Genomic DNA, 18901 nt, shown 5'->3' with positions numbered 1-18901 from the left:
TTCCTCAGTAGCTGCTATAGGAAGATGTTGAAACCAAAAAAAAGCTTCTATTGGATAAGATACTGATCATTCTTGCATATATTCATCTGGACAAAGCTAGTTTTAAGAATTCCCATCTTTCCATTTTTACCTTATATATTTTTTCTTCCAAAGTATAATAATTTACTGAGCAGGGAGAGTCTGTGGCAGAGAGAAGTGCAGAAGCAGAAGCAGGAGAGGAGGGAGGCCAAGAGGCAGGGATGAGTCAGGCTGGTGACCAAGCCAGGATGTCTCCCGCTCCTGCTGCGACAAGCTACCCTCCCTCCTGATCTCCCAGAACTAGAAGAGGTATGAAGAAAGAGGAGCAAAAACAGGTGCACCAGTGGAGTCTCAGATTGCTTGGGAGGGACCTGGGAGAGGAGGAGACTTAGGCAGCTGGGGGAAGGCAAAGACCTGCAGTCCCCACAACTGCCTTATAGGGGCAAGAAGAGCTGCCGTGCTCACTAGGCCTGGTACTCTTGAGCAGACCTTGCTTCTTCTAGTAAAGAATTAACTTCACTTAGTCTGTGTGATTTATTGTTGACCTGCTCTTGACACCCACTCCTGGCAGCTAGCAGTCAGGGCAGAAGGTGGGGGGACTGGCAGTTCACTGCACCAGCCTGGGCTTGGGTGAAAGAACATGTCCACCTAATCCATTCACTCTCCCCACAAGCCCAGTCAGAGAAGGTTGGAGTGCTCTGTAACAGAAGTATTTTAGAGAGCCAAAATTTTATGAAACTGTTTTTCCCCATTAAAAAGATTTATTTCTCTTAAATAACACAATTAGTTCAGGTCTTGACAAGCATCTGTATAGAAGGCAATATACAGCTTATATGAGTCAAAACATTTTCTAATGTGTGGAAAGTCCTCTGTTTTTATTTCTTGCCTCTTAATGGTTTTTTTTTTTTTTGTACAGTCGTACCTCAGAAGTCGAACAGAATCCATTCCAGAAGTCCGTTCGACTTACGAAACGCTTCAAAGCGTGGCTTCTGATTGGTTGCAGTAAGCTCCTGCAGCCAATCAGAAGCTGCAGAAGTCCCGTCGGATGTTCAGCTTCCAAAAGAATGTTTGAAAACTGGAACACTCACTTCCAGTTTTTGATTGTTCGGGAGCCAGAACTTTCGACTCCCAAGGCATTCGGGAGCCAAGGTACAACTGTATAGTTTTATTTCTGTGATATATATATATATATATATATATATATATTTGCTTTCGTAGATTTTCACGGGTACAGGAATGCAGGTTTTGGTGTCTGGAACGCTCTGTTCCAGTAACAAGAAGCCGAAAGCACCAGCCTGAAGATGACGAGTGAGACCTCGTCGAAACGTCGCCTAGACACCCCAACTTTTACACGGGAAGACACCCGAGGACACCAAAACCTGCATATATATATATATATATATTTGCTTTCGTAGATTTTCACGGGTACAGGAATGCAGGTTTTGGTGTCCTCGGGTGTCTTCCCGTGTAAAAGTTGGGGTGTCTAGGCGACGTTTCGACGAGGTCTCACTCGTCATCTTCAGGCTGGTGCTTTCGGCTTCTTGTTACTGGAACAGAGCGGGATCTCAATGTTTGAGTTCCTATAAATACTGTAGAGGGGGTGTGGTGTCTAGCCTCCAATGTTCTGGGCAGAGAGGAAGTTCCCAGGCTAGTGTGCCTTTTCTTCTTTTGTTCCTTAATTACTTGAGAGATACCTTGAGTGATTTCTTGAGTGATATCCTGAGTACCACTTAGGTGGGTCATTAGGTGTGGATTAGTTGCTAAAGTCTTTGTGTCTTGACCTCTTGAACTTTGTGAAGAGTTTTCCTGAGAAGATGGCTGTATTGCACTTAGTTGTGCTTTGGCTTGGCTTCGTGTATAGGGGCGAGCTGTGGTTTTGTGGCTTGTGTCAGCCAGATCTGTGTAGGGATTGCAGGGGGGTGCAGCATCCGGAGGTGCCACCATGGATTGGCTACTGGATGGTGTCAGTAATTCATCTGTGGAGAGGGTCTGGGTTTGGGTCTGGTGTGGTTGATTGGTGTTGGCGTTCTGTGTGCCTCTGGATCTGGTGTCAGTTTTTGTGGGGAGGGCTAATTTCCAAATGTCTGGCAAGCGGGATGTGTCGTCACGCTTGTTCATGTTGTGAGGGTGTTTCTCTATCTCGATGGCTTCCATGATTATTCTCTTGTGGTGATGTTCCGTGTTAAAGAGCAATTTGGAATCTGCAAAATTAATTTCGTGTCCTGTTTCTTTCATGTGTTGGAAAAGAGAGGAAGTTTTTTCTTCTTTTTTGACGGCATTCTTGTGTTCTGCGATACGTGCATTTATTCGTCTGTTTGTTTGTCCAATGTACGTGGCTGGGCAGACTTTGCAGGGTATTTCATAGATCCCTTGGTTTTCCAACTGGATTTTATCCTTGGGGTTTCTGAGGATATTGGCTATTTTTTGGTTGGTGCAAAAGGCTGTTTTGATATTGTGTTTATGGAGGATTTTGCTAATTTTATCTGTAGTGCCCTTGATATAAGGAAGGAGGGCCATGCCATTGTTTTCTTCTGTGTCTTGGTTTTTGGGGGGTGTTTCCTTTTGGATTAGCTTCGTAATCCTGTTTTGCTGGTATCCATTGGCAATTAACACATTTGAGAGATTCTGTAACTCAGTTGTCAAGTGGTCTTTGTCAGCCAGGCGTTTGGTTCTGGAGATGAGAGTCTTGGCTACGGAGTTTATTTGTGCAGGGTGGTGGTGTGATTGTGCACACCACCAACCGCTACTTACATGCACAATCACACCACCACCCTGCACAAATAAACTCCGTAGCCAAGACTCTCATCTCCAGAACCAAACGCCTGGCTGACAAAGACCACTTGACAACTGAGTTACAGAATCTCTCAAATGTGTTAATTGCCAATGGATACCAGCAAAACAGGATTACGAAGCTAATCCAAAAGGAAACACCCCCCAAAAACCAAGACACAGAAGAAAACAATGGCATGGCCCTCCTTCCTTATATCAAGGGCACTACAGATAAAATTAGCAAAATCCTCCATAAACACAATATCAAAACAGCCTTTTGCACCAACCAAAAAATAGCCAATATCCTCAGAAACCCCAAGGATAAAATCCAGTTGGAAAACCAAGGGATCTATGAAATACCCTGCAAAGTCTGCCCAGCCACGTACATTGGACAAACAAACAGACGAATAAATGCACGTATCGCAGAACACAAGAATGCCGTCAAAAAAGAAGAAAAAACTTCCTCTCTTTTCCAACACATGAAAGAAACAGGACACGAAATTAATTTTGCAGATTCCAAATTGCTCTTTAACACGGAACATCACCACAAGAGAATAATCATGGAAGCCATCGAGATAGAGAAACACCCTCACAACATGAACAAGCGTGACGACACATCCCGCTTGCCAGACATCTGGAAATTAGCCCTCCCCACAAAAACTGACACCAGATCCAGAGGCACACAGAACGCCAACACCAATCAACCACACCAGACCCAAACCCAGACCCTCTCCACAGATGAATTACTGACACCATCCAGTAGCCAATCCATGGTGGCACCTCCGGATGCTGCACCCCCCTGCAATCCCTACACAGATCTGGCTGACACAAGCCACAAAACCACAGCTCGCCCCTATACACGAAGCCAAGCCAAAGCACAACTAAGTGCAATACAGCCATCTTCTCAGGAAAACTCTTCACAAAGTTCAAGAGGTCAAGACACAAAGACTTTAGCAACTAATCCACACCTAATGACCCACCTAAGTGGTACTCAGGATATCACTCAAGAAATCACTCAAGGTATCTCTCAAGTAATTAAGGAACAAAAGAAGAAAAGGCACACTAGCCTGGGAACTTCCTCTCTGCCCAGAACATTGGAGGCTAGACACCACACCCCCTCTACAGTATTTATAGGAACTCAAACATTGAGATCCCGCTCTGTTCCAGTAACAAGAAGCCGAAAGCACCAGCCTGAAGATGACGAGTGAGACCTCGTCGAAACGTCGCCTAGACACCCCAACTTTTACACGGGAAGACACCCGAGGACACCAAAACCTGCATATATATATATATATATATATATATAATGATACAGCAGAATACATTGCAAGAGAGTCGTTATGCTTCAAGCCTTGCGCAAATTTCATTTTATTAGTCAATTTTTCTACAATTGCTATCTGTCATACTTGATTGTAACAATTTGTCAAAGAGATAATCTCCACATTCTTCCAGTGTCTCCTTATTACAAGCCTGTCCTCTAGCAAAATGGAACCTATTAAGGGTTTGAACTGTAAGTTAGTATTATCTTGTGTGGAAAGATGGAACAGCAGAAACTCTGGACATATTGTCCAGCAATTGCTTTTATTTCGACAAATATTTGGCCCCCAAACTGAACCACTTCCCCACATGTCCACCATGTATGTTGATTAGAGCCAAACGGGCCATATCCTCTCCAACAGTTTGGTGAATAAAACAATCTAATATGAGCTAAACATATAGGCGTGAGATACCATTTTTGCAATATTTTAAGTGCTATCTTTCATTGAGGTTGAGACAGATTTAAAAGGAAATTTCCCCACAGTGATGCCCAGACCTCTTTATTAATAGTGACAGTAGGCTTCCCACATCTGACTTAGACCATCAGATGTACCCATATCTATTAAGATTAGCATACTATACAGTCTAGACACCAGACTCTGTTCCATCCATTTCATGAAACCGTTGATGTGCTCTGATATTATCAGATACAGTTCTAAAAAGGGACACTTCTTATGAGAGTGGTAGGTCTTCATGAATATTATAAAAACCTCTTCCCTTACAGTGTGGTTCTTTCAGTTAAATTCCTATATTTGCTTTTTAAAGGTGAAAGTTGCTAATAAATTTCTATGCTAAAGCTAGGCAGGCTTCCCTGTTCTGAAATCTGGACTGAATGCCGTCCAAAATTCAAATGAAGCTGCACAGACCACAGGAATTTTTCATATCCAGGCAATTATTCCTGGTTTGGTAGCCACCCCCACCCGCCATCTTTTTAATGTACTAGGAATCCAGAACTGTGGATACTCTGGTTTTCAAGACATTTCTTACTGCTATCAGAATTTTCTCTCTGTAACTTTTTAAAAAATACACTGTATATCTCAAATACATTCACATTACATTTTTAGATAACAGAATGTTTGATCGTAACAAAGTTTGAACAAACACAGGGGAGAGGACATATGGCTTTGACTAGGGCTGTTCAATAGTCCTTTAGCAACAGTGCCCTACTGGCACTGATGAAGTCCGTACCGAAAAACCTACACAAGTAACAATAATGATACATAAACAAATGTGGCTGTCTTTGAGTGTGGGCTGGGTTTGTTGTTGTCAACCTGAAAAGTGTGATACAACTTTAAAAGCAAATGAGGACTGTGGAGGAATGTGTTTGGACTTCTAAGATCAGTCCCCTCAATCTAATGAGCAATTCATCCAGTTAATTGGCATTAACTATAGGCTGACATTAACTATAGATTTCCACACACGAATCACTACAGAAAGCCAATCTTTGAGCCAGTTTCATAATTCATAATTTTCAGAATGTCTGTGCCATAGCAATGCTTCCACCTGCAGGCACTTTATAGTTATTACTTTTAGAAAGGCACAACTGGATCTACTTTAATTTTTTCTTCCCAAAGTATCACAATTTGCTGTATAAAGTAATTTCTTATGGGGGGGGGGGGTGAGCAGGCGACTTACAATATAGTTTAGTGGTTTAGATTTTTCTTTTGAAATTTAGTTGTTTCTTCTATATATATATTTTAAGGAAAAGCCTCTTAAAACTTAAAGCTCTCTTTGGTTAATATTAATCTTGCATCCCTAGCTCCACACCCAATAAGCACGGGGCACCTTTGCAGCAAAATACCAGGCAAGGTTTTGCCCAGTATCTTGCCTGTGTGATGGGGCTCTTGGGGAAAAGCTGTGCAAAACAGGATGCACAGAAACCTAGGTGCTTATTTAATGAGCAATTTCTGTCACTCTTTCAGCATGCCATGCCAGCTGTGGATTTGCCAGTACAAATGCACATGAAGTGGTGAGCAGAGTTGGGGGAGAAATTTGATTCTGTTCACATTGAAAGGCCAGCCAACAAATGCCAAAATGCAGCCACCTTTCAGGATTTGGACTTCTCCAAATTTTGCTGGACAATTCTCCCGCAAAGCAATGGGTGCAAAAAAATAAAAACCCACATACCAGGGTTATGCATTGGTGAAAATAACATACAAAAACACACTTATGCATATTTGGCAAAATGGTATGCAAACATGCATATTAGGAAGCATTAGAACTAAAATTATGTGAATTTTCATGAAGACGTTTTTTAAATTCTGGAAATGTGGAGAACTGAAGTTAAGGCTGGAAAAGGAAGAAACTGGGAGAAAGCTAAATGGGTGGATTTGCCCATCCCTGGTGGTGAAGCTTCCTGGAGAAAGGATGTTTTCAGTACAGGATCCAGATATGGTTGTATTTCAATTGATCCAAATGGATTATTATGAGTAACATCTGATTATACAGTCACTTTTCAAACTGTTCTTGCCTGCCTAACAAGGTGGCTCTAAGGATAACTAAGATAGGAATCACCTGAAATTATTAGGGCAGCAGGGTAACACAGATGTATCCTCTTCACCCACTTTAGGGCAAAATGTGATGATCAATTAGGAATAGGGTGGTGAACCTGTGGTTCATTGGATGTTGCTGGACTGCAACTCACTTACTGGGGGGGGGGGCACAGGTTCCCCATTCCTGAATTAGGAGCTCCTATATCTCTGGTCACTCTCCAATTCTGTGCATTGTTTTATTGCACAGTAATTTATATTTATAAACTATAAAAAAGAAAAGAAATAGCAACAAATAAAGTATATTGATGTGTTTTCCCCTCTATAACTTGCACTGGAGTGATTCTGAGAGTGGGCCCTTTCCTTTCCCCTCCCCTGCTCTGCTTGCTGACCTCTGAAAATGGCACCCCAACTTCACTCATATCAACTCCTAGGCACCGAGGTCCCTTTGGTCCCCCAATAAAATATTTGAGCTCCCCCCCTTAATGGGCATTGCCATTCAAATAGTGTGTGTGCAGTGCATCATGTGATTGATTATACAGGGTGGGGCTTACCTCCCCCCCCCATTTTATTCAAATAGGCACCCCTGACTCACATTAACTATAGGCTTTTACACAGAAATCGCTAACAAAAAAATTTAGCTTTAGGACAGTTTATTAATTTGAAATTCACCATTTTCAGATCATATATGGCATAACAGTGCTATCATCTGCAGGTTCTTTAAAGACATTAGATAGATATTGCTTTTAAAAGTACATAACTGGAGTCGCTGCTTATTTGCTCAGATAAATAGCTATGAAGTTAAGATGCAATCTGAGTAAGTTGATTAGAAGAGCAATTACAGGACATGCTGTTGTTTAAAGGCACAGTTATTCTAGACTGCCTTTGCCAGTCCAACTCGGTTGTTCTCCCGGTCAAAAATACTGTAATATTCCCTGATGAACACATCTCCTAGGATCCAGAGGTCCCCAGCTGTGTTTTGGAAACCGCTAGTGCATTCTGCTTGCATCACCTAGAAGAGAAGAAAAGGACAGCAATCAGATAGGGGTTATTCTACATAAATACCCATCTAGGTAAAAAATGCATAGGGTAACATTCCAACATTTAAAAAAGGAAATTGCAGGATATTCTCTGAAAAAGTCTCAAAAGATATGGAGAGAAATAACACAAAGTCAACAACAAAAGAGACAATGGTGCAAATTATGTATTCACTCTATCAATAAATAATTCGATATCCTAATCAATTCAAATAAGCAAATTGTACAAGTATGGATAGTATTTAAAAGCTATAGGAAATCATGATTCTGACATTGCTTTTGTTCTGCTCTGTTGCAAACAGTCATTGAATAGAAATGCAATCCTATTCTTGGAATTTGTACAGGGAAAAGGTCGTGCCAGTGTGGCGAATTTGCACTGCAAATAGTGCAAATAGGGAGAAGAGCTTAGTTGGATGACAACAGAATGTGACAATATGCCTGCAAAAGAAGCTGTCTAAACGGGGGGGGGGGGGGTACTTCCATTGAAGTCATAGGAAGATAGGGAGCTGCCTTATACTGAGACAGACCATTGCTCCATCCAGCTTATTATTGTATACACTGACTGGTAGCAGTTCTTCAGGGTTTTGGAGATGCCACAAATGGAAGATGCCACAAATTGAAACTGGGGCCTTTAGCATGCAGTGTAGATGCTCCAGCCCTGAGCTACGGCCCTTCCCTGTGGAGTCAATGGAGGGCCCAAGAAAAATGCATTGATCCCTGCATAGCAGAGGGTTGGACTAGACGTTCCTTGGGGGATGCTTCCAATTCTGTGATTCTATGATTCTATTAAGTGCTACTTGCTTCCTCCCACCTGCCTCTGCTACATCAGCAGCACAACAGTGGCACAGCACAATCATAGAATCAATCTGCCAGGCATCCTATATTGAAAACATATTGTATGCTAGGGTTTGTATGATGTTACGTTGCTGCTGTATCCAGGTTATTTTCTTTTTTCCCTTTCGGATGGAGTGGGGAAATTGTTAGACTCCCAACTCCCATCAACCCCAGGCAGCATGACTAATGGGCAGATATGATGGGAGCTGAGGTCACACCTCATTGGGAGGGCCACAGGTTCCCTATCAATGCTTTAGGGCAAGGCTTTGCCTTCAAGCCTTTGGTGTGGAAATGGAGGAGCTATTACAGATGGAGCAGTCGGGGCAGTGGGTGCAAAGGGGTCCTTTTTCTTGCATTGTGTTTCCAATGTTAAACTTGATGCATTGGGAAATAGGATAACGCGGGGAGTGAGATTTTGAAATTCTCTGGATTGTACAATATCTGATAAGAAGAAACAAGGGGAGAAAAACAGAGCATATTTCCACATTCAGCCATCTTTGCAACAGTAAAACAAATACCGTATTTTTCACTCTATAAGACACACCAGACCATAAGACACACCTAGTTTTTGGAGGAGGAAAACAAGAAAAAAAATATTCTGAATCTCAGAAGCCAGAACAAGAGGGATCACTGCACAGTGAAAGCAGTGATCCCTCTTGCTGTTCTGGCTTCTGTGATGGCTGTGCAGCCTGCATTCGCTCCATAAGACGCACACACCTTTCCCCTTACTTTTGAGGAGGGAAAAAGTGAGTCTTATAGACTAAAAAATACGGTAACTTGCAGCATTTGAGCACTGTATTTATAGCTTGATCTCAGGAGGCTATTTTTGGTGGAAGGTGTAATGTGAGTCCTCCTGGGAACGATCGGGCACCCAGGTCTTCCACCTTAATGGGGCACCTTTCCCAGGATGGGAATCATCTGTGGTCAGAGATACAATATTAACAGTCATGAAACTATGTTGGTAGAGAGTCTCTTGATCCTTGACAGGACAGAGTCATCTTCTGTACCTGGGTTGACCGTTTTCTTTCGTGAGATACACAGGTATCAACCCAGCTCTTCTGATAGTGTCTGTATATCTAATAATATTTCTTCCCAAAGATTTCTTTCCTTTTTCTGGTTTGCAGCCCATTTGTTCATAAAAATTTTGCCCTGCTGATAAACCCCCAAACCCTTTTGAACTTGCACTCCTGATGAGTAAATACAATTCCGTAATTCAGTAAATATAAATCTGTTTTGTACCTGATTAGTATAGGCTGAAGGGGTGAGAGGATACTGGATTCCGTTGATTACAAAAACAACATTAGGCATATTGGGGAGGTTACCGCAGTTGATTTTATACTGAAAAAGATAAGGAGGAGTGTTGAGTTATTCTGAAGGAAATCAACATGCAAACCTCAGGTTTGCTCAAGAAATGCAGTGGTTCCCCCCACCCACCCACAAAGTGTGCCTCAGGAAACCACACCTTCCACTTTAAGTGAAATTCTGAAACTTCTGGACTTCACTCTGATAAGCATCTGGTATAACCCAAAGGCCTGAGCGGAATATTGTGACATAAAAGCAAAGCAACTCACTGAAGACTACAAGTGAATCAACCTAAAACTTCTCATCTAATCTTCATACATAACAACCATGTGCCCCAACCAATTCAGATAATACAGCACTGCATTTTAAACTCTGGTCTGAGTCTAGATTCTTCATTCTGAAGGTGGAGCAATTTTGCATGCTGAAGTAATGAATGCCTATGTACGCTCTGTGCTGAAGAATACTGTTTGAGGGAAAGAACCCCTTTTCTACAATTATCAGTCAGGATATTTTGAAGAGAGACAATATTAATGACAGTAAGGTCTCTCTCTCTCTCTCTCTCTCTCTCTCTCTCTCTCTCTCTCTCTGCGGGTAGTGTGGTCGGATCCAGAACTGGACAGGACTCTTGCACCTTCCATAGTTGTGTAAAAGAGTAAATGTCTTAGCCTGTCATGCAAGCTTACACCTACTGAAAATCCCTCTTCTACACAACTATAAAAGGTTACATAAATTGCAAACCGTTCTCAGAACATACAACAGTCCAATAAACTCATGGGACATTCTCAGGTTACCCTTGTCATATGATAAAGGCAAGGTCACATGTGAAATTCCAGTCAGATAGAAGATTTCACAGATCATCCTCTCATTACATCAGGATCTAACAACAGAGGGCAATTTACCAAGAGTAAACAAGCCTTTCAGAATGAATGCCATCATTTCAGCTATCTTTGTGAATTCAGTATTAGGCCCACTGGAGCTGTTTCTTTCCCTGGATGTCACCCAGGCTCAGCCAAACCTCAGCTTGTTTCCTTTTCCTACTATTGCCATTGTCTCTTCCTTCTGCATTCCTTATACATGCTCACAAGGGATGCTACCACTCCAGTCTTAACACCGTATTTCCTTATGCTTCTGCACATTTGTGTCCCTCTGCAGTATCATGAAGAAACATGAAGCATGGGACTGAGATGCCAGCAGCTGTAGTCCAGGAGGAAACCGGGATCAAGTCTAATCCTAACCATTTTATGTTGCACATATCTGAAACCCGAACTCTGGCTAAGGATTTGAGTACTGACTGTGGATGCTAGGGTGCTTTTGAGTCTTTTTTAGCCACAAAGTGAAGAGAATTGGTCTGAGAGAGTAAATCATACCTCGCCATACTGTGCTGCGGTAGCTCCAATGGCATTTTGGATTTTGCTAATTTCATATGCCGGACCAGCCAAGAGGGACGTCCCTGTGTCAACAATTGCTTGACAGCCACCACTGCAGGCAATTGTCTGACCATTCACTTGAATGCTGAGAAATTGGAAATCATTAGATTTAGACATGGAACATACAAAACTGCCATATACCGACCATTAGTCCATCTCACTGAGTAAACTCCAAGCTGACTACCGTGGGCTCATCAGTGCTTCAGATAAGTCTTCCTCCTAGCCCTACTTGAAGTGACTGAGCCTGTAACCTTCTGCATGCAAAATGAAAATGCTCTGCCATTGAGCAAAGGACCTTCCCCCAAACATGAACTTAAAACAACATGGATAGCGGGATGTCATAACTGCCTTAAGGTAGCTCTCCAGTCTCATTAAGGAAACGTTCTCTCCTATGTTAGCTGATATTACATCATTGGAAATTGTAGAAGGCAATAAGACCACAGGCACTATAGCTTGCAAGCTGTTCTGGTCAGGGACCTGTCCTCTTACACTCTGTAAAAGTGCTGTTAATGAGGATTCTATATAACTGGATAATGATAATAACTAATCAGTTCGACCTAACTGCCAACTAGCAAATACAAAATAAACTGAACATTAGTATTCACATTCATTGTCCTCTATCTCTTCCTTTCTTTTTGTATTTAATCTTTTTAGATAGTAGTGGTAGTAGTAGTAATAGTAGTAGTAGTAGTAGTAGTAGTAGTAGTAGTAGTAGCAGCAGCAGCAGCAATTTCTGCTTACCTGTCCACTGCAATCTGCCAATAACCTTGCTGAGTGACAGGAATCCAGTTAATAGGACCAGTAAAGTAAGAGTGATCAACTCCGCCAAAAATGACCATGCTCCCACTTGATTTTCTGAAACAAAAATATATGGTGTGCTGTTGGCAATCCATTCATTCAGAATAAGATAAACTACACATTTAAAATGTGAATGTCACTTACTTCTGTACCTCTGTCCCAATTCCCATTGAGAGAGAGAGAGAGAGAGAGAGAGAGAGAGAAAGAATGAAAGAAAGAAAGAAAGAAAGAAAGAGAGAGAGAGAGAGTAGGAAGGTGTATAATATCTCACAGTGAATAAGTATCTATTGGTGGTTAGCGAATTTCGAAAGGTAAATTCTGTTAATGCATTTCTCCAGTCTTGTCAAGTACATCATAATATTGGCAACTCTGGTCTGTATATCACAAACTGATTTCCCCCTTCATAATCTCATAATGTCTTTCAGTTTCCTCCTCCTTAGTGTCAGGGTTACCCTTGTAGTTCTCAGCCAGAAAGAGGACAAGAACTAGAATTGTCACCACCTGGAAGATTGCAGTCTTCCTTTCACAAGACTTCAGTCCTGTGCACACTAACTCATGAGTAGCACTGTCTTCTAAGCTGACATATATAGAACTGGGCTGCATATTATACACACAGTGAGGGGGAATGATTGACACTTTTTGTTGACTCCTCTATCTCAGAAATAGGTGAAATTATCTTTGCAATAATGCCCTCCAGTTATTCTAGATGGGGTAAGTTTGTGATTTGGAGCAAAGACTCCATAAGCGTTTTTATAGGGATATCAAGGTGGTTCAATTGAAATCAAAAGGGATATTAACTCTACTGATGAGATAGTAATTAATTAATTATCTATTCTACATTTTCACAAATTATAGAATAGTAAAAGAATTAGAAGCAGAAGTCTTGGCCTCTTCTCTCCCTGCTTAACTCTGTCTACCTCCCTCTCTTCCACATTAACACTTAGCTTCCCTGAGCTTGGCCCCTCTCTTCATAGCAAAGCCCTGCTCTCAAGGTACAACAAGCAAGAGGGTGCAGTTATGTCCTAGAAAACTGGATGGACCTTTCCTTCTTCATCAAGTAGCATTGACAACAATAGATCATTCACCTCTGGAGGGGCTCAGTGCCCTGGCCAATTGAGGGGGGCTTCCAGCCCCCTCTGCCAATCATCTTCTGGGGTCCCTGCCTTATACCAATGCAAGTACTGCACAGTGGCAGCCATCTTACTTAGAGTAGAGGATTGGCCAGCCTGATTTACAATACAACAGCCAGAGCAATAGCCAATAGACAAGCTGTGTCAGATCAGGCACATGATTCCTCCCAGCTATACAAAACAAATAATATTACCAAAAGATAAAAACACTATTTACCGGCTGAGATAAACAGAAAACAGGTTTTGCTGAACTAAGCCTTGTTCCACCATGTTATCAAAGACCGGAGTCGCGCTATCAACAGCAATGTTTGGGTAGCCTAAGCCCAGGATCCCATCAAACTGAGAATAGACAAATATGATGCCTGGCTCACTGCTGCTCAAGCCAAATGGCTGATCTGAAACGGCAAGACCGGATACCTAGGAGAGAAACAGAGTAGACCTTTATTTTCATGTCAAGCTGTGATCTATAGAGCAGGTTTTTACTACTAATGTATTAAGACTTCAGTTCTATGCAAGCAAACTAAACCCGGTAGGGTTTATTCCTCTTTTTCTTTTAACCATAGAACAAGATTAATCTGTAAAAAGGTGCAGAGCAAGTAGTGGCTCTTTTAAAATTGCTTTTTTCTTGAAGATGAAACTTCTTTATAAGACCAGCTGTGTCTTGACATTTTGAACATGAATCAATAACGTCTCCTATGTACCCCTCATAGTGATCATCTGGGAGGCCTCCCTTTTGTCAGAGAATTTCCACAGGGCATGTGTCTTATATTCATTCATCAATGTTTGTTTCTGTTTAACAGGCTTGCACCTTCTTTTTCAATCTGTTAATTCAGAAGGAATTCCCATCTATTTCACTGAAATTTACTTTAGGATCCTATGACTTAAGGACTCCAGCTTTAATACTGCACGGCTCTGATTCTCAAAATGGCCATTAAAAATATACACTATTTGGATAATTTGGATGGTTTGTTCTGAATTACTTGATGTGCATCCATCTACACATCTTTAAAGGAAAAACTGCTTTCCAGTTCCAGCATTCAAGCAGACTGAATTGCACTGGTTCTTGAGATGCCTATAACATTGTCTTCGCAATTTGTACTGTACTCATGTAATGCAACTGAACTGAGTTGAATTACCTTCACTGTATCATATCCCAAGTACCCTTCCATGCTTCCTGTCCCATACTGAATGGATATGGTCTGTCGGGTGCTTTGAAAAGTAGAAGACTGAGATGGGTTAAACCTCTGGTGCTTTTCTAAAAAGAAAAAGAAAACAGTGTTTAATTAATGTAAAAATGGCTTTTAATCATAGATATAAGACTACAGTATAAATTTGGTTGCTTAAAGAAAACTATTGGAACAATGTAAAGTGTAGGGCATTTGGAAAATATCTAGTAAATCTTAGGGATTTTGTTAGTCTACTAACAGGAAACGTTAAATAAAACTGGCAGCAGAAAAACTCATATATTCAAAAAAGCATGTTCTTTTTAGCATTTTCATTTCTGTACACATTACTAAAAATAATTGTGGACAAAAAAAATGGGAATTAAGTTTTGCAAAACCAAATCCACATGATTTGGAGTAAAGCTCCATAATTGAATCTGAAGGAGCTTACTCCCAGGAAAGTGGGTATAGGATTGCAAGCCCACCTTCAATTCTACACATATTTATTTAGAAGTTGGCCTCACTGAGTTCAATCAACCTTACTCATAGATAAATAGAATTATGACCTGAGTGAAATAATGAATCCATTCCTTTGCACCACTTCATAGGCCTTCCCAGTCCATTTTTAATATCAGGGTGACATGCATGAAGACTTTTTTTTATAGTCAGTTACTTACGGCATGCTGGACTACTGCAATAGACAGAGGGTACCCAGAGATTGGATGATCCAGTGTCAAACACAACAGTGAACCTCTGTGGTGGGGTTCCAATGTAAATTGTTCCATAGTATTCAGTCTGTTAATTCATAAAACAAACACAATTTGCAAAACTTTCTTTCTTTTTAGGCTTTTGAACATTTTACTTCCTCACAGATATGCAAGGTAATCACTTTAAATCTGTGCTAAGTACATGCAACATACCGTGGTACCTCAGGTTATGAACGTAATTCGTTCTAGAGGTCCGTTTTTAACCCAAAACCGTTCTTAACCTGAGGTGCGCTTTCGCTAATGGGGCCTCCTGCTGCCGCCGTGTCGCCGACACGCAATTTCCGTTCTCATCCTTGGGCACGAGGTACTACTTCCGGATTAGCAGAGTTTATAACCTGAAGTGTTTGTAACCCAAAGCGTTTGTAACCTGAGGTACCACTATATTTTATGTTGATTAACTCTGGGTGTCAGGAGAAATATGAAGAAGTATCTCAACTGAGCAACATGAAAACTTTGGGGAAATGTTGTTCAGCAGCATAGCAAATTGATAAGAGCAAAGCATCAACTCACATCCAAGGAGTTCAGGAGTGGTTCTTCAGCCACCAGGGCAGCCTTAGAAAAAGCTGGGTTGTATTTTGTACCAATGTCATAACGGTGTTTCTGAAGAAGATTTTCCAGCAGATTTTTCTTCTTGAGAGTGTCTCTTACTTTTGTCCCTCTCTGCAAGGGAATCCTGGAACATAAGAAACAAAATACTAGGTTTGGATTTTCTGTCTCCCTAAAATTTGCTTATTTTGCAACCTGTCTTTCCACTCCATAACTCCAAACATAATAATAGGTTTAATCTTACCACCTCATCTAAACTCTCTTAACTACTAGATCTAAGCTACTCCAAAAAAAAAAGGGGGGGGGAGCACTTAGGAAATTGAACTGAAAGTTCACACCCACTCAATACAATCAAAGTCTTTTTTTAGCATCAAGAAATAATAACATAGCCTATAATCTTGCACACATTCATTCATGCATCTTTTCCATAGAATGGGTGGGATTTGAACAGCTTTTATGCAGGAGAAAGAAGTCTGTGGATCTCCAGAGGTTATTGAGCTCCATGTCCCATCAGCCCCAACCAGCAAGGTAAATAGTCAGGGACGGTGGGGGTTCAAGTCCAGCAACATATGGAACGCTAGGATCCCAGCTCCTGCTGTGATACAAGACAAGGATGTTAATCTGCTTCATCTCTCAATTCCTCTAAGGAAGATAGCTGAAAGAAAAACAACTGTAGGTGTGTAGGGTGTTTAATATTTGACTGACATAAAATGAATTCTTTGCAGCCCATTTTTAAAGACTCCTTTTGTTTCAATTAGTGTCAGCAGCACTTCAAAGTGTACTATTGGGTCCTGTAATTGCTGATTACAAAGAACAGTTTGACAATTCCACTTTCTCTTGTCACTTCAGAGATGCTGTGGTGAGCTTCAGGTGCTGAGCATCATCCTGTTACTGCGCTACTGAAGGCAAGGGATAAAAAAGCACACACACAAATGCCCCAAAATATTCTTCCATCTCAAATTAGACATTAGCCATGCTTTCTTCAGTGAGTCTATGTGCTTCTACCCTTGTAATTGCTGCCAGAGTACCATTTTACATTTACTAATCTCCTCTCAGTTGTGTGTATGTGTTTATATATGTGTCTATATCTGAAAAATTATTTAAGATTTGAAGTTATAATTCACACTCCCTCTCCTCTTCATTAGTTAATCAGAAAGTATAGCTGTCAGAAGAGTAAATATCAGCAACAAAACGATAACTTACTTAACGAGACATTCGGAGAGAGCAACAATGGTGAAGAGAACTGCAAGGTACTTCATCCTGCTTGTCCAGTGGGTCTGCTCTAGTTTTTCTGCTGCTTGTTGAGGAAACTTCGTTATTTTATAGCTGCTTGAGAAGTGCCCACCGTCATCTAAAGATCATATTTCATCACAGAAAGTCCAGCCCATACTTGGAAACGAGAAGTGAACAGTCACCTTGCTTTGTAAACACGATGAAAAAGGAAGTTATACATCCAGCATATAATAGTGTAAATATAAATATCAATGAAGTCAGTGAATGTGTTGCAATGCATTCTGGTTTCATCTCCTGTCTGAAATTCTGGAGAACTGATGACAGTCAGCATATGCTATGCTGAGCTAGAGGGATCAGTGGTCTCACTCTGTATTAAAGGTAAAGGGACCCCTGACCATTAGGTCCAGTCATGGCCGACTGGGGTTGTGGTGCTCATCTCACTTTATTGGCCGAGGGAGCCAGGGTACAGCTTCTGGGTCATGTGGCCATCATGACTAAGCCACTTCTGGTGAACCAGAGCAGCACACGGAAACACCGTTTACCTTCCTGCCGGAGCAGTACCTATTTATCTACTTGCACTTTGACGTGCTTTCAAACTGCTAGGTTGGCAGGAGCAGGGACCAAGCAATGGGAGCTCACGCCATTGCAGGGATTCGAACCGCCGACCTTCTGGTCGGCAGGTCCTAGGCTCTGTGGTTTAACCCACAGCGCCACCCGCGTCCCTTGACTCTGTATTAAACAGCTTATCATTTAAATTTGTATACCACCCTTCATTCAAATATCACAGTGCAATTCACAACATATAAATAGAAAATAACAACACAAAATATGTAATAAAGCAAAAGCAAAGTAAAGCAAAGCAAAAACCCTCCTCCCTGTAATGACCTGAACTTAAGTGTCATCGAGTATATGAAACATATCATGGTTGAGGACTGGAGTACAGAATGTATTCTTGCATTTGGGTCACCTGCCTTTTCCCTGTGGCAGAAGGCAAGGCGTGTTATGGTCCTCCCTACTGCAGAAAGTGTTGGGAGAGGAGTCAGAAGCAAAACCAGCTATGGCTATGCTCTTGAGTTCTTAATGAGCATTTTGCTCACATTACTTGCCCTGTTCTGCAGTCAACAAACAGAAAGACACCCCACAGCGGGGAAGGAATGCAACAAAAAGATGGAAGCAAGATTGAAAGGAACCTTTCATAGAAGCAAGATGTCTGTAGCACTATACCTGTTTTCATTTTTATTTTTTATTTTCTGCTCCATGGAGTGATCCATTAGTAAAATATTGGAGTAGTACCACCACAAAGCCTCTACTGAAGGAGTCCTTTACAACTCTGTTTATGCTCTAGAGAGTCCCCTAGAAATCAGAATGAGCTCCTGCACTTTCCCAGACACTTGTGGGGATAGTGTTCCAGCAAAGGAGATGCTGATTCAGCAGGAGGACTGAAGTCCTCCTGGGCAGGTGATTAAGATACAGGAAGAATTGTTAGTGGATCAGTGGTACGCAATGAGATTCATTTGGACCGTCTGATCAAAATCTCAGTAATTTTGCATATTGTTAAGGCATGCTGTTTATTCTTTGGAGGCTCAAGAGCTATGGGGATCTGAACTTCATTGTCAGGATTCATACATTTAACTTTCAGGTTAATAAAGAGCCACAACAAAGGCAGAAGCCTATTATTTTCCAGTCAAAACTATGCATGCCATTAATTTTAGCAGTTCTGTCCTTACCTATCAGGCTAGACTTCTGGCTTTAAATGTTAGCTTCCCAGTCTTCCATGACCTCCAGGCCCCTGATGCTTGAAAAAGCTGCATCCTTGGGAATAACTTCAATTTAAATCAAGACGATTTACTTCAAATAAATATATTTACAACAGGGGTGTAACAGATATACATGACATATACATTGTCTCAGTGAGCAGCCACAGGCTACTTTCCAATGTTGTTAAGTACTGCCAAGGACAAGGAATGCCTAGAAATATTCTTCTCCCCCCAAACCTTGATTCCAGTCTTCATCAAGCCTCCAGGTGCCAAACTTCCTCCTACACCCAGGCTCGAAATTCCTATTCTGATTT

At 41.4% G+C, this 18901-nt stretch overlaps 1 protein-coding gene across 1 annotated transcript; it reads right to left on the bottom strand.

The window, feature by feature from the left end:
- Positions 1–7229: 7229 nt before the first annotated feature.
- Positions 7230–16936, bottom strand: LOC310847414 (embryonic pepsinogen-like). Its single transcript, XM_083745223.1, has 9 exons — positions 16801–16936; positions 15562–15724; positions 14962–15079; positions 14258–14376; positions 13339–13538; positions 11935–12048; positions 11134–11278; positions 9704–9802; positions 7230–7605 (listed from the first exon to the last, which is right to left on the bottom strand). The coding sequence occupies exons 1-9, from the start codon at positions 16854–16856 to the stop codon at positions 7468–7470; spliced, it is 1152 nt and encodes a 383-aa protein (XP_083601349.1). The 5' UTR covers positions 16857–16936; the 3' UTR covers positions 7230–7467.
- Between the last annotated feature and the right edge of the window lie 1965 nt (positions 16937–18901).

Source organism: Podarcis gaigeae (genome assembly GCF_964106915.1).
Source record: "Podarcis gaigeae genome assembly, chromosome: 6".
Lineage (NCBI taxonomy): Eukaryota > Metazoa > Chordata > Lepidosauria > Squamata > Lacertidae > Podarcis > Podarcis gaigeae.
This window is presented reverse-complemented; position numbering and strand designations above follow the sequence as displayed.